The sequence below is a fragment of the Chiloscyllium plagiosum genome, chromosome 35 (genome assembly GCF_004010195.1).
Source record: "Chiloscyllium plagiosum isolate BGI_BamShark_2017 chromosome 35, ASM401019v2, whole genome shotgun sequence".
Taxonomy (NCBI): Eukaryota; Metazoa; Chordata; class Chondrichthyes; order Orectolobiformes; family Hemiscylliidae; genus Chiloscyllium; species Chiloscyllium plagiosum.
Window position 1 is genome coordinate 39,124,283 of NC_057744.1, and position 13,968 is coordinate 39,138,250.

Here is a 13,968-nt window from a genome sequence, read left to right on the forward strand (position 1 = left end):
GGTCCGTTTGGAGGTGGCAGAAATGTCGGCGGATGATTTGGTTTATGCGAAGGTTGGTAGGGTGGAAGGTGAGCACCAGGGGCGTTCTGTCCTTGTTACAGTTGAAGGGGTGGGGTCTGAGGGCGGAGGTGCGGGATGTGGACGAGATGCGTTGGAGGGCATCTTTAACCATATGGGAAGGGAAATTGTGGTCTCTAAAGAAGGAGGCCATCTGGTGTGTTCTGAGGAACTGGTCCTCCTGGGAGCAGATACGGCGGAGGCGGAGGAATTGGGAATACGGGATGGTATTTTTGCAAGAGGTAAGGTGGGAAGAGGTGTAATCCAGGTAGTGTGGGAGTTGGTGTGTTTGTAAAAACTGTTGGTGTCAAGTCGGTCATTATTAATGGAGATGGAGAGGTCTAGGAAAGGGACATGCCAGAAATTAGCCTGGGCTTCTGGATTACTAGTTCAGTGACTACCACTGTGCTCCCATCTCCCCTTACAGATAATTACTTCATATAAAACCCAATGGAATTTGCATTTCTTAACAACATCCCGCCCTTGCCAATGCAATATGATACCTGAATGGAAAGGGTGACTGCGTACTGTCATAGCTGATTAGTAATACACCACTTGTGCTCTAAGCAGATGTGTGAAATGTTGGTCTGAAATAACTGCAAAAATCAGGAATCTTATAGCCAGATTCAGAAAGAAGAAATGCAAATGAAAATCATATTTTCACTGTCTATTTTTCAGAATCACAAATCACCTGTTTTCCTCCCAGTAACTTCTCGCTGAAACAGGCCACATATGTGGATTTGTACTGCTGGGAGACCCTCCTCCACCGTCATCTTCAAACAAGTGGCACTATGCAGACATCACTCTGGATTCACAAGGTACTGAAAACTCAGGCTCAGTCTCACTACACGCAAGAATGAATTTGAACAGTACAACTTTGTAAATTGAGGGGTCATTTTGGCAAAAGGGTGAACAACAAGTGCCAATTGATTGCTACCCTAATTAAACATGTCTGTTTGAAAGTCTGGATTTAATATGCAGTTTTCACTCTTCTTAGAGAATGTCACGATTACATTTCGTTTGAAGATATTAAAAAAGATACCGACTCGCTTAGGACTCTTTCCTGCACTGACCTCACCATGTGCTTCCTTTGTCTGTTCTTCTCCCTTTTAAAACTGCTGTTGGTTTGACTTTTTTTTCCAAAGTTCCAAAACAATGCAACAGCATATAAAACAGGAATTGCTGCTCCTGGAATTCGAGGAAATTACCTCCAACACCTAAAATACCTCAAAAAAGATATTTCTGGTCTCCTTCCTATCGCAAAGATGTTGTGAAACTTGAAAGGGTTCAGAAAGGATTTACAAGGATGTTGCCAGGGTTGGAGGATTTGAGCTATAGCGAGAGGCTGAACAGGCTGGGGTTTTTTTCCCTGGAGCGTTGAAGGCTGAGGTTATAGAGGTTATAGAGGTTTACAAAATTATGAGGGGCATGGATAGGATAAATAGACAAAGTCTTTTCCCTGGGGTCAGGGAGTCCAGAAGTAGAGGGCATAGGTTTAGGGTGAGAGGAGAAAGATATGAAAGAGACCTAAGGGAAACTTTTTCACACAGAGGGCAGTATGAGTATGGAATGAGCTGCCAGAGGAAGTGGTGGAGGCTGGTACAATTGCAACGTTTAAAAGGTATTTGGATGGGTATATGAATAGGAAGGGTTTGGAGGGATATGGGCCAGGTGCCGGCAGGTGAGACTAGATTGGATTGGGATATCTAGTCGGTAATACGGGTTGGACCGAAGGGTCTATTTTCATGCTGAACATTTCTATGACTCTATGACTCAAATGCTGATTAGATGCAGTTCCCATAACAGTAAATGGGGAGGTCCACCCAGGCATTTCTACTAAAGAAATACAGTACTTTGGTTGACACTCAAAACTTTGAGAGAGAGGGTATCCATGCACATGCACGGGGACTGGGATCCTGACACAAATGGACTAGAACAGGAAGGATGTCCTTTATCTCCAGCCTCACTCTCATGGAGCAGTTAGTACTCCAATTTTTTTCTGAAGATCATACCCTAGCAAGATACACATGGCCAAGAACAGTCTTTTTTCAGGCAATTCCTCTAAGGTAAAATAATATAGCATTCATTCTCTTTGGGTGTAAATCCACAACAAAGTTTTGAAATAATGGCTCAAGAAGTGTTGGATATTTCATGGTGAGCATTTAGTATGTTATGGCCTATGCAGAGAGACCTAAACTAGTTCTCGCTACATGACCAGTTGGTTCGACTCTGTGCACCTCCTAGCCTCACATTAGAACATAGAAAAGTACAGCACAGTACAGGTCCTTTGACCCTTGACATTGTGCTGACTTTTTATCCTATTCTAAGATTAAACTAACCTACATATTTTATATTTTATTATCACCATGAGACTGTCCAAGAGTCACTTAAATGTCCCGAATGTCTATAACTCTACTACCACTGCTGGCAGTGCATTCCACTCACCCACCACTCTCTGTGTAAGGAACCTACCTCTGACATCTCCCCTAAATCTTCCTCCAATTACCTTAAAATGATGACCCCTCATGATAGCCATTTTCATCCTGGGAAAAGGTCTCTAGCTATCCACTCTATCTATCCACTCTCAACGTCTTGTCCACCTCTATCAAATCACCTCTCACCCTCTTTTGCTCCAATGAGAAAAGCCCTACCTCCCTCAACATTTCTTCATAAGACATGCCCTCCAGGCTAGGCAGCATCCTGGTAAATCTCTTCTGCACCCTTTCTAAAGCTTCCACACCCTTCTTATAATGAGGCAACCAGAATGGAACACAATTTTCCAAGTGTGTTCTAACCAGGGTTTTATAGAGCTACAGCATAACCTCGTGGCTTTTAAATTCAATCCCCCTGCTAATGAAAGCCAATGCACCGATGCCCTCTTAACAATCCTATCAACTTGGGTGTCAATTTTGATGGATCTATGGACACAGACCCCAAGATCCCTCTGTTCCTCCACACTGCCAAGAATCCTATCATGTAATCTGCATTTAAATTTGGCCTTCCAAAATGAATCACTTCACACTTTTCTGGTTTGAATTCCATCTGCCTCTTCTTAGCCCAGGTTTGCATCCTGTCAATGTCCCATTGCAACCTATGATCGCCCTCCACTCTATCCACAACTCCGTGTCATCAGCAAACTTACTACCTCATCCTTCCACTTCCTCATCCAATTCATTTATAAAAATCACTAAGAGCATAGGTCCCAGAACCGATCCTTGCGGAAAACCACCGGTCACCGAACTCCAGGGTTGAACACTTGTCATCTACTACCACCCTCTGTCTTCTAAGGGCCAGTCAATTCTGTATCCAGGCAGCAAAATATTCCTGTATCCCATCCCTCCTTACTTTCTGAATGAGCATGAGGAACATTATCAAACATTGCAAATACATCACATCCACTGCTCTACCTTCATCAATGTGTTTTGCCATATCCTCAAATAATTCAATAAGGCTTGTGAGGCATGACCTACCCCTCTCAAAGCCAAGGTTGACGATCTCTAATCAAACTATGCTTTTCCAAGTAATCATAAATCACGTCTGTCAGAATCCTCTCCAATAATTTGCCCACCACTGAAGTAAAACTGATCAGTCTATAATTCCCAGAGTTATCCCTTTCCCTTTCTTGAACAAGGGAATAGCATTTGCCAGGGTAAAAACAATGACTGAAGATGCTGGAAACCAGATTCTGGTTTAGTGGTGCTGGAAGAGCACAGCAGTTCAGGCAGCATCCGAAGAGCTCTTCCTCCAGGCGACTGGTGGTGAGGGAGCGGCAGTGAAGGAGGCCCAGGACCTCCATGTCCTTAGCAGAGCGGGAGGGGGAGTTGAAATGTTGGGCCACAGGGCGGTGTGGTTGGATTGGTGCAGGTGTCCCGGAGATGTTCCCTAAAGCGCTCTGCTAGGAGGCGTCCTGTCTCCGCAATGTAGAGGAAACCGCATCGGGAGCAACGGATACAATAAATTATATTAGTGGATGTGCAGGTAAAACTTTGATGGATGTGGAAGGCGCCTTTAGGGCCTTGGATGGAGGTGAGGGAGGAGGTGTGGGTGCAGGTTTTGCAGTTCCTGCGGTGGCAGGGGAAGATGCCAGGATGGGAGGGTGGGTTTTAGGGGGAGCGTGGACCTGACCAGGTAGTCACGGAGGGAACGGTCTTTGCGGAAGGCGGAAAAGGGCAGGGAGGGAAATATATCTCTGGTGGTGGGGTCTTTTTGGAGGTGGCGGAAATGTCAGCGGATGATTTGGTTTATGCGAAGGTTGGTAGGGTGAAAGGTGAGCACCAGGGGCGTTCTGTCCTTGTTACGGTTGGAGGGATGGTGTCTGAGGGCAGAGGTGCGGGATGTGGACGAGATGCGTTTGAGGGCATCTTTAACCACGTAGGAAGGGAAATTGCGGTCTCTAAAGAAGGAGGCCATCTGGTGTGTTCTGTGATGGAACTGGTTCTCCTGGGAGCAGATACGGCGGAGGCGGAGGAATTGGGAATATGGGATGGCTTTTTTGCAAAAGGTTGGGTGGGAAGAGGTGTAATCCAGGTAGCTGTGGGAGTTGGTGTGTTTGTAAAAAAGTGTCAAGTCGTCATTAATGGAGATGGTGAGGTCCAAGAAGATTTTACTGCTCCTCGGCTGCTGCCTGAACTGCTGTGCTCTTCCAGCACCACTAATCCAAAAATAGCATTTGCCACCCTCCAATCATATTCTACTACTCCACTATACAGTGAGGGTGCTAAGATCATCGCCAAACGCATAGCAATCACCTCCCTTGCTTCCTGTAGTAACCTTGGGTATATTCTGGCTGGCCCCGGAGACTTACGTATCTTCATGTTTTTCAAAATTTCCAGCACATCTACCTTCTTAACATCAACCTGTTCGAACATATCAGCCTGTTTCACACTGTTCTCACCAACAAGATCCCTCTCACTAGTGAATACTGAAACAATGTATTCATTATGCTCCTCCCCAACCTCCTCAGACTTCAGGGACAAGTTCCCTCCACTATCCCTGATTGGCCCTACCCTCACTCTGGCAATTCTTTTGTTCCTGCCCTAAGTGTAGAATGCCTTAGAGTTTTCCTTAATCCTGCTTGCCCAGGCTTTTTCATGCTTCCTTCGAACTCTCCTAATTCCAATCTTCAGTTCCTTCCTGGCTACTTTGTAACTCTCTAAAGCCCTTTCGAGGGGTCTTTCATGCCTTATCTCTTTGCGGTCCTCCTACCTCTATTTTTGCCCTGTCTAATTTTTCTTTTCCTTTGTGAAGCAGGGTCATTGGACCTGAAATGTTAACTCTGCTTTCTGTGCACAGATGCTGTCAGACCTGCTGAATTTTTTCAGCAATTTCAGTTTTTGTTCCTTCTCTTCCTTTATATTGATGCAACTCTTCCCCTCTCTCCACCAAGCCATGAGTTGCCTTCTCAGTACATTTTTATTTTATTTCTATTTTAGTTTCTTAAGGCTGTAATTGTAACTATCTGTGCAGCAACTCCAATTATGCATTCTGGTGCATAAGCTATCAACTTTGTAATCAAAGCTAATCAAAGCATAACTACATCATATACCTAAAGAAAATCTGATACTGACATAGATACTGCCTCTTCCCCTTCACCAACACTGGTCATCTGGTCATATGTTTCAGGTATTGCTGTCCTTGGTTGGTCCCATCTTCGATGTTTTTATTGCTCAGGGACTTTCTAATTTGAGCCCTCATTTCAACAAAATTTCATGCTGTTTCTATTATGCTGTCATTGTCTACTAACACTGAAATGCAACCTGTTTTGCAAGTTGTCCTTGGTAGCTATCCTTGTAGCAGTCCAGTTCATTCCATAACCTTGTAGTTCTACAAGTTGGTCTTTTTCAAGGAGCCATCAATTTCATTTTGTAACCATTGATTATCTTTGCTTCCCATCATCTATAAAGGTAAAAATCACACAACACCAGGTTATAGTCCAACAGGTTTAGTTGGACGCAGACTAGCTTTTGGAGCAACGCTCCTTCATCAGGTGGTCAAGGCTATAAAGGCAGTGACTTCCAGGTCAATGCAACTCCCTGTACAAATAAAGTTCTTCCTTGCATGACCTCTGCATCACTTGCCCCAAACTTTAAAACCCCTACTCCTTGTGCCATAAGACATGGGAATAGCATTTTTATGTGCACTTTATCTAAATCTATCATGATCTTTTACACCTTTATTAAATCTCCCTGCAAACTTCTTTGGAACAAAGGGGAACAACCTGAATTTCTTTAACCCACCCAGCACTAAAGTCCAATTCCTGGAAGCATTCTGGTAAATCGACACTGCAACCTTTCAAGGACTTTCACATTTTTCAAAACTGTGATGCCTAACCAGAGTTTTATTAATGTTTTGCAGAATTTCCCTATATTTGTACTCATGCCCTATCATTTTCAAAGATCTGTGCACATGCATCCCAAATTCTTGTGTCTTAGCAAATTATTTTGAATTGTAGCATAAGTTTTTATTGCCTCTCTCTAATTCTTCTGCCAAAATGCTTCACTTCATACTTCTCTGTAAAAATCATCAACTGTCTCCCCGTGCAGATCTCCTTGTAGATGATTTGAATCATCCCCAATTTTTTTGAGTATTCATTTGCAGGACAATGGCATCACTGGTTGGTCCAGTATTTATTGCTCTCCCTGAGGGCAGTTAAGAGTCAACCATATTGCAATGAACCTGGTATAACATGTTATTTTGTCCTTGTTCTAAGTAAACACTGATTAAAAAAAAACACTCATTAAGTATTCTGACCTTACCTTGTGCATCTAAATACATCACCCTCTTTATCCCAAATCCCATTAGCGAAGTGATGGAAGGAATTGTCGAAAGTGCTATCAAGTGACACTTACTCAACAATAATAATCACACGGCACTGGGTTTTACTCCAACAGATTTATTTGAAACCACAAGCTTTCAGAGCCCCTGCAGTAACAAGAGAGAATACATCAGACACAGAATTTATGGGAAAAAATCAAAGGGTCATACAACTTATGTGAGTGTATCGAACAAACTTAGATGGCTATTAAGTTTTTAATAACTTAGAATGAAGGTGCAGCTTTCAATTGATTAATATCCCTGCCCCAAGATAACTTCAGGTTTTCTCAGAATAACGGTGACACCTTAGAGGTGTGAGGCCATGTTTCAAGGCTGTTTGTATTTCATCTTGGAGCCAGACCAGTTTAATTTCTAAATTTCATTCTGGAGCCAGACTGGTTTTATTTCCAAAGTAGGGATTTAGATGAGCAGAGAGATCTCAGTGTCCAAGTACATAGATCCCTGAAAGTTGCCACCCAGGTTGATAAGGTTGTTAAGAAGGCATACGGTGTGTTAGCTTTTAATGGTAGAGGGATTGAGTTTTGGAGTCACGAGGTCATTCTGCAACTGTAAAAAACTCTGGTGTGGCCGCACTTGGAGTATTGTATGCAGTTCTGGTCACCACATTATAGGAAGAATGTGGAAGCTTTGGAAAGGGTTCTGAGGAGATTTACTAGGATGTTGCTTGGGAGGAGTGAAGGTCTTATGAGGAAAGGCTGAGGGATTTGAGGCTGTTTTAATTAGAGGGAAGAAGGTTGAGAGATGACTTAATTGAGACATATAAGATAATCAGAGCGTTAGATAGGGTGGACAGTGAGAGCCTTTTTCCTCGGATGATGATGGCTATAACGGGGGACATAGCTTTAAATTGGTGGTAGATATAGGACAGATGTCAGGGGTAGTTTCTTTACTCAGAGAGTAGTAGGCATGGAATGCCCTATCTGCTAAGTTGGTAGACTCGCCAACTTAAGGGCATTTAAATGGTCATTGGATAAACATATGGATGAAAATGGAATAGTGTAAGATAGATAGGCTTCAGATTGCTTCCACAGGTCAGCACAACATTGAGAGCCATACAGCCTGTACTGCGCCATAATGTTCTATGTTCACATTGACTGACTGTCTACAGATTATGTGTTGCTGGAAAAACGCAGCAGGTCAGGCAGCATCTAGGGAACAGGAGAATCGACGTTTCGGGCATTAGCCCTTCTTCAGGAATCCTGAAGAAGGGCTAATGCCTGAAACGTCGATTCTCCTGTTCCCTAGATGCTGCCTGACCTGCTGCGCTTTTCCAGCAACACATTTTTCAGCTCTGATCTCCAGCATCTGCAGACCTCACTTTCTCCTGTCTACAGATTGTGGGCTTTTTTGAACAAGGGAGAATATATCTGCAAATTCAAATCTGAAAATGCAAATTCACCCCATAGATTTATATGTGTGTGTTTCTGGTCAGTGGTAGCCGGGTATGTCTATTCGCTTATGTTGGTCTTTCAAGTGTATTCAACCCCTCAGTTTTCACCCCTTTCATTTCCTCTAACATCTTTATTTGTGGTGTTATTTTGTCCTCTTCCTAAGCAAACACTGATAAAAAAAACACACATTAAGTATTCTGACCTTGTCTTGTGCATCTAAATACATCACCTTCTTTATCCCTAATCTTACCAGTGAAGTGATGGAAGGAATTGTCAAAAGTGCTACCAAGTGACACTTACTCAACAATAATAATCACACAACATCGGGTTTTAGTTCAACAGGTTTATTTGATGTTTCTGGTCAATGATAACCCCAGAATGTTGATAGTAACACCATTAAATGTTAACGGTGGTGATTAGATTGTTTCTAATTGGTAATGTCACATGCATTTGTGTGGCATGAACATTACTTGTCAATCCAAACCTGGATATTATCCAAAACTTGTTGCATTTGAACATGGACTGCTTCAGTATCTGAGAAATTGCAAATGGTGCTGAACGTTGTGCAATCATCACAGAACATCCCTACTTTTGACACTATGAAGGAGGAAAGTTAGTTGTTGATGCAGCTGAAGATGGTTGAGATAAGGACGTTATCCTGAGGAACTCCTGCAGAGATGTCTAGGAGCTGAGATGACCTATCTTCAACAACCATGACCATCTACCTATGTGAGGTATGACTCTAACCACTGGAGATTTTGCCCTGATAACCATTGATTCCAGTTTTGATAGGTCTCCATGATGCCACACTCAGTCAAATGCAGCCTTGATGTCAAAGGCTGTCACTCTCACCTCACTTCTGGAATTCAGCTCGTTTGTCCATGTTTGATCCAAGATTGCAATGGGATCAGGAACTGAGTGGCCCCAAACTGAGCATCACTGAGCAGGCTATTGCTGACCAAGCTGAAAAATGTGTTGCTGGAAAAGCGCAGCAGGTCAGGCAGCATCCAAGGAGCAGGAGAATTGACGTTTCGGGCATAAGCCCTTCTTCAGGAATGATTCTTGAAAAAGGGCTTATGCCCAAAACGTCGATTCCCCTGCTCCTTGGATGCTGCCTGACCTGCTGCGCTTTTCTAGCAACACATTTTTCAGCTCTGATCTCCAGCATCTGCAGTCCTCACTTTCTCCTCCATTGCTGACCAAGGGCTGCTTGAAGGTACTGTTGATGACACCTTCTATCACTTTCCTGATTTTTGAGACTAGAGTGATGGGTGATAATTGGCTGGGTTGGAATGTCCTGTTTTTTATGTACAGTAAAAAGCTGGACAATTTTCCAATGTTCTGGGGACATGAGTTCTTATTCCACGATGACAGAAATTTGGAATAGGAAAACTAATCCAACTGCAATCAAGTAACCACTGTTGATGCCATAATATCCCAGCTGGTTCACTAATTTAGGGAAAGAAATCTACTATTCTGGCTGAAATGGACTCTAGACCCATAAAAAATATGTCTGACTCATAACTATCCTCTGTGCTATCAAGAATTGGCTAGACTTGCCAGAAATGCACACATACTTTGAGTGATAGTTTTCAAAAGGATAGAATGATTACATGAAGAGGAAAATTAAAAGAGGGGCACAGTGGCTCAGTGCCTCAAAGCGCCAGGGACCAGGGTTCGATCCCACCTTGGACAACTGTCTATGTGAAGTTTGCACATTCTCCCTGTATCTGTATGGATTTTCTCCAGGTGCTCTAGTTTCTCCCACAATCCAAAGATGTGTTGTTTTGGCCATGCTACATTTCCCATAGTGTTAGGTGCATTAGTCAGGGGTAAATATAGGGTCGGGGAATGGGTCTGGGTGGATTAGTCTTTGGAGTGTCAGTGTGGACTTGTTGGGCCAAAGGACCTGTTTCCATACTGTAGGGAATCTAATCTGATCTAAAAATCACACAATATCAGATTATAGTCCAACAGGTTTATTTGGACTATAACCTGGTGTCGTGTGATTTTTAACTTTGTACACCCCAGTCCAACACCGGCATCTCCAAATCATGAAGAGGAAAATAAGACTGGTAAAGTGAGAATTTAAGCACTTGATGGTAGCAAACTTAAAAAGGCAGAAATTTTCTACCAGCATGTAAATGCTAAAAGTATGTTAAAGGGTTGAGTTGATTTTTTATTAATTTATTCACAATCAATGGTAACCCATTGAGTGGCAGATTCAGTGAATGCCATCAAATGTCAAAGGACCATTGTTGGATTCTCTCTTGTTGGGGCTGATCATTGTTTGTGTGCACAAATGTTACTTGCCTTTTATCAGCCAAGCCTGAACATGTCTAAATGCAGGGAGACCTAGACAATAGATGACTTCAGAATCTGAGGCATTGTGAATGGTGCTGAACATTGGGCAATCAACATCGAACATTCCCACTTCTGACTTTATGAGGTGTGAAGGTCAATAGTAAAGCAACTGAATACTGTTAGGCCTGGGATCCTGTCTTGAGCAAACAGGGTTTCTTATTGTACAATAATAGTGTCCCTTCCTCTGAGCCAGGACACCTGGGTTCAAGTGCCACCTGCTCTAGTGATGTGTAATAGTGTCACTGATAGGGTTGATTAGAAAATATTCTAAGGAATTCCTGCAATGGTGTTCCAAGTTTGAGATGACTGATGTCCAACAATCATAACCACCTTTTTATCATGTTCTGTATGACACTAATCAATGGATTGTTTTCTCCTTGATTCTCATTTACTCCAGTTTTACTAGGACTCCTTGCTGACACACTCAATCAAACATGATCTCAACCTTAAGGGCAGTCATCCTCACACCTTTGTTTAAGTTTAACTCTTCTGACCAAATTTGGACCAAGGCTGTAATGAGGTCATGGGGTATCCAAACTGACATCAGTGTGCAGATTATTGCTGATTAAGTGACACTTGATAAAAGCTGTTGATGATTCCATCACTGCTGATGACTGAAAGCTGGATGATGGACCAGTAAGAGGCATGGTGGCATAGTGGTTAGCATTGCTGCCTCATAGCACCAGGGGCCTAGGGTCTATTCCACCCTCAGGCAACTGCCTGTATGGAGTTTCCTCCGGGTGCTCTGGTTTCCCCCAACATCCAAAGATGTGCAGTTTAGGTTGCAATGCTAATTTGCCCATAGTGTCCAGGGATGTGCAGGCTAGATGGCTTAGCCATGTGAAACACAGGGTTACAGGGATCCCTAGTGGCGTGGGTCTGGATAGGATGCTCTTTGGGGGGGTTGGTGTGGACTCAGAAGGCCGAATGACCTACTTCCACACTGTAGGGATACTATAAAATAGGTCGTGTTGGATTTGCTCTTTTGTGGACAGGAATTGGGCAGTTTTTCACAGCATTAGTTGAATGTCCAAAGTTAAAAATCACACAACACCAGGTTATAGTCCAACAGGTTTAATTGGAAGCACACTATCTTTCGGAGCGACGCTCCTTCATCAATGTCAGTTGAATGTCAGTATTGTTGCTGTACTGGAACAACTTAGTTGAGGGTATTGCTAATTCTGGAGTTGATAGTTGATAGAATATTAATAGAGCAGAAAATCTGCAGTTCCAGATAGTTGACAGCTCCCCTCAGTTGAAACATGTCTAAACCTAGAATTCATAACTCAACATATACAGAGAAAATGTGCAGGGCCATTTACTTCTGAGTGCATCCTAAAAAATGACAAAGGCATTTTCACAACTTCAGCATCTTCTGAAGAGAGTTCCAGCTGCCATCAAGTCCATCCTGGAAATCAAGGTCTGGGAGCTGGAAAAGAGGACAGCAATCAATGAAGTGACAACTCCAACAATTGTTACTACTGCAGTGAGGAAACCTGGAATTCTAAGATCCAACTAAAACTCAATAGATCTCAAAGAAGTTTTGAAGAGATTGCATTATTTCATGCCAAACATAAATAAATGTTGCTGTTACTTGCAAAGGCAAAGATCTTTATGAATCTCGTTGTGAAGTCAGCAGTTTTCTGAGTGTATTCTGGACATTATTTGAAACACATGGATAGTTATGCAAAGTGTTTGGCATTTCAACTGTTCTGGAAGAGTATTAGCACAGACAGCATGAGAGGGTTGAGGATTTTCCAGGAGTAGAAGCAGCAGTAGGCTGTGGATGATCTCATACTTCATGGGTGTGGAGCTGTTGCACAATCATAATTTAGTGCAATTGCTGGATAGAGCTGACTAGATGAACTTGGAGATTGAACAACAAAAGAATTCAATTGAAATATCTGCAATCAACCACATTATTCATGCATTGACAGTAAAAAAACACCTTGAATTCCGACAGGACAAGAGCTATAATAAAGATGGAGCAACCAACAGATGTGAAAGTACTACACCAATTTACTGGATTTTTAAAGTACCTGATGTAATTTGTCAGAGTTGAAAGTTCAAACAAGCTCATTGCTATGAATGTTCAGTTTCATGGAGGCAGAGGAATTAAGCATAAAAACAGATTAGTTATGCTGACCCTTTATAAAGCTCAGGTCTGTTTAATTATTTATGAACAAACAGACCTCTAATTCCCAAGGCCTCTCCTGGTTCCAATAATAAGAGATATTTAGACAGATATATGAACAGGCAGGGATACAGATGGGATTAGTTTAGAATGGCATCATGGTTTGCACCGACATGGTGGGCAGAAGGGCTTACTCTTTTGCTGTACTATTCTAGTTTAATATTCACTCCTGTCAAACAACTAGTGACTACAAAGCCAATGTTGAGGTATTACAACATCAACAATGAAGATACGTGATATCAACCAGACAGGAACTTGAGCAACAATCATGTAGCAAAGACAATTTGGTTGCATTTGTATCCAGAACAACTGAAAACCAAACTAAAAGACATTTCTGGAGAAGGAGCCTCATTCCATAAACAAGACAAACAGCCAATAACAAATATGTGCATATCATTAGAAGATCTGAATGATTTAAAATTCTATATGTAATATATGCAAAGCAACAGACAAAAATTGGACAGATGAGAATGAACAATTTACACAAATTGTCATTTTCTTAAAAACCTTTATATTTGATAACTTGCAAATGAAAATAAATAGACATGCATTTTTGTTTGGTTTTGATGAAAAAGGGATGTTTGGAAAAATATGTTTGTATATACCCTCTGACTTGCCATACATATGATCTCCGATGTAGTTACTTTCTGTCTAGAGGCATTAATGCAGAAGCCATTAAAGACAGCACATGAAACAGTATCCAAAACCCAATCAGGAGCATGGGCCTCTCTAAATTTATCTACATATGTTTATATTTCTTAATGGGAGCATGTGCATTTTGACTTGCTTCCTCTTGTGCCTGAACACAGGTTGTAAAATGTATATGGAAATGAAGGGTTAGACGCAAGGTTTGTGAAGGTTTGTAGCTCAGGTTGAGGTTTAGGGTGTAGGTTTGCTCGCTGAGCTGTAGGTTTGATATCCAGACGTTTCATTACCTGGCTAGGTAACATCATCAGTGGCGACCTCCAAGTGAAGTGAAGCTGTTGTCTCCTGCTTTCTATTTATATCTTTAATATATAAATAGAAAGCGGGGTTTGCGGTGACAGCCAGACTACTATGACCCCTCAGAAACCTAGTAGCACCCAAACTCAACAACACTCTCAAACAAAAACTAACAAACTTAAAAGA

The 13,968-nt window shown here is 42.2% G+C and overlaps 1 protein-coding gene across 1 annotated transcript in view; it reads left to right on the forward strand.

Moving 5' to 3' along the window:
• LOC122540556 (pannexin-3-like) overlaps window positions 1–13,968 on the forward strand; it is a 119,161-nt gene that overhangs the window by 49,547 nt on the left and 55,646 nt on the right. Inside the window, exon 2 of the mRNA XM_043676423.1 lies at window positions 736–907. Coding sequence (XP_043532358.1) covers window positions 736–907 — 172 coding nt within the window. The remainder of the gene's footprint in view (window positions 1–735; window positions 908–13,968) is intronic.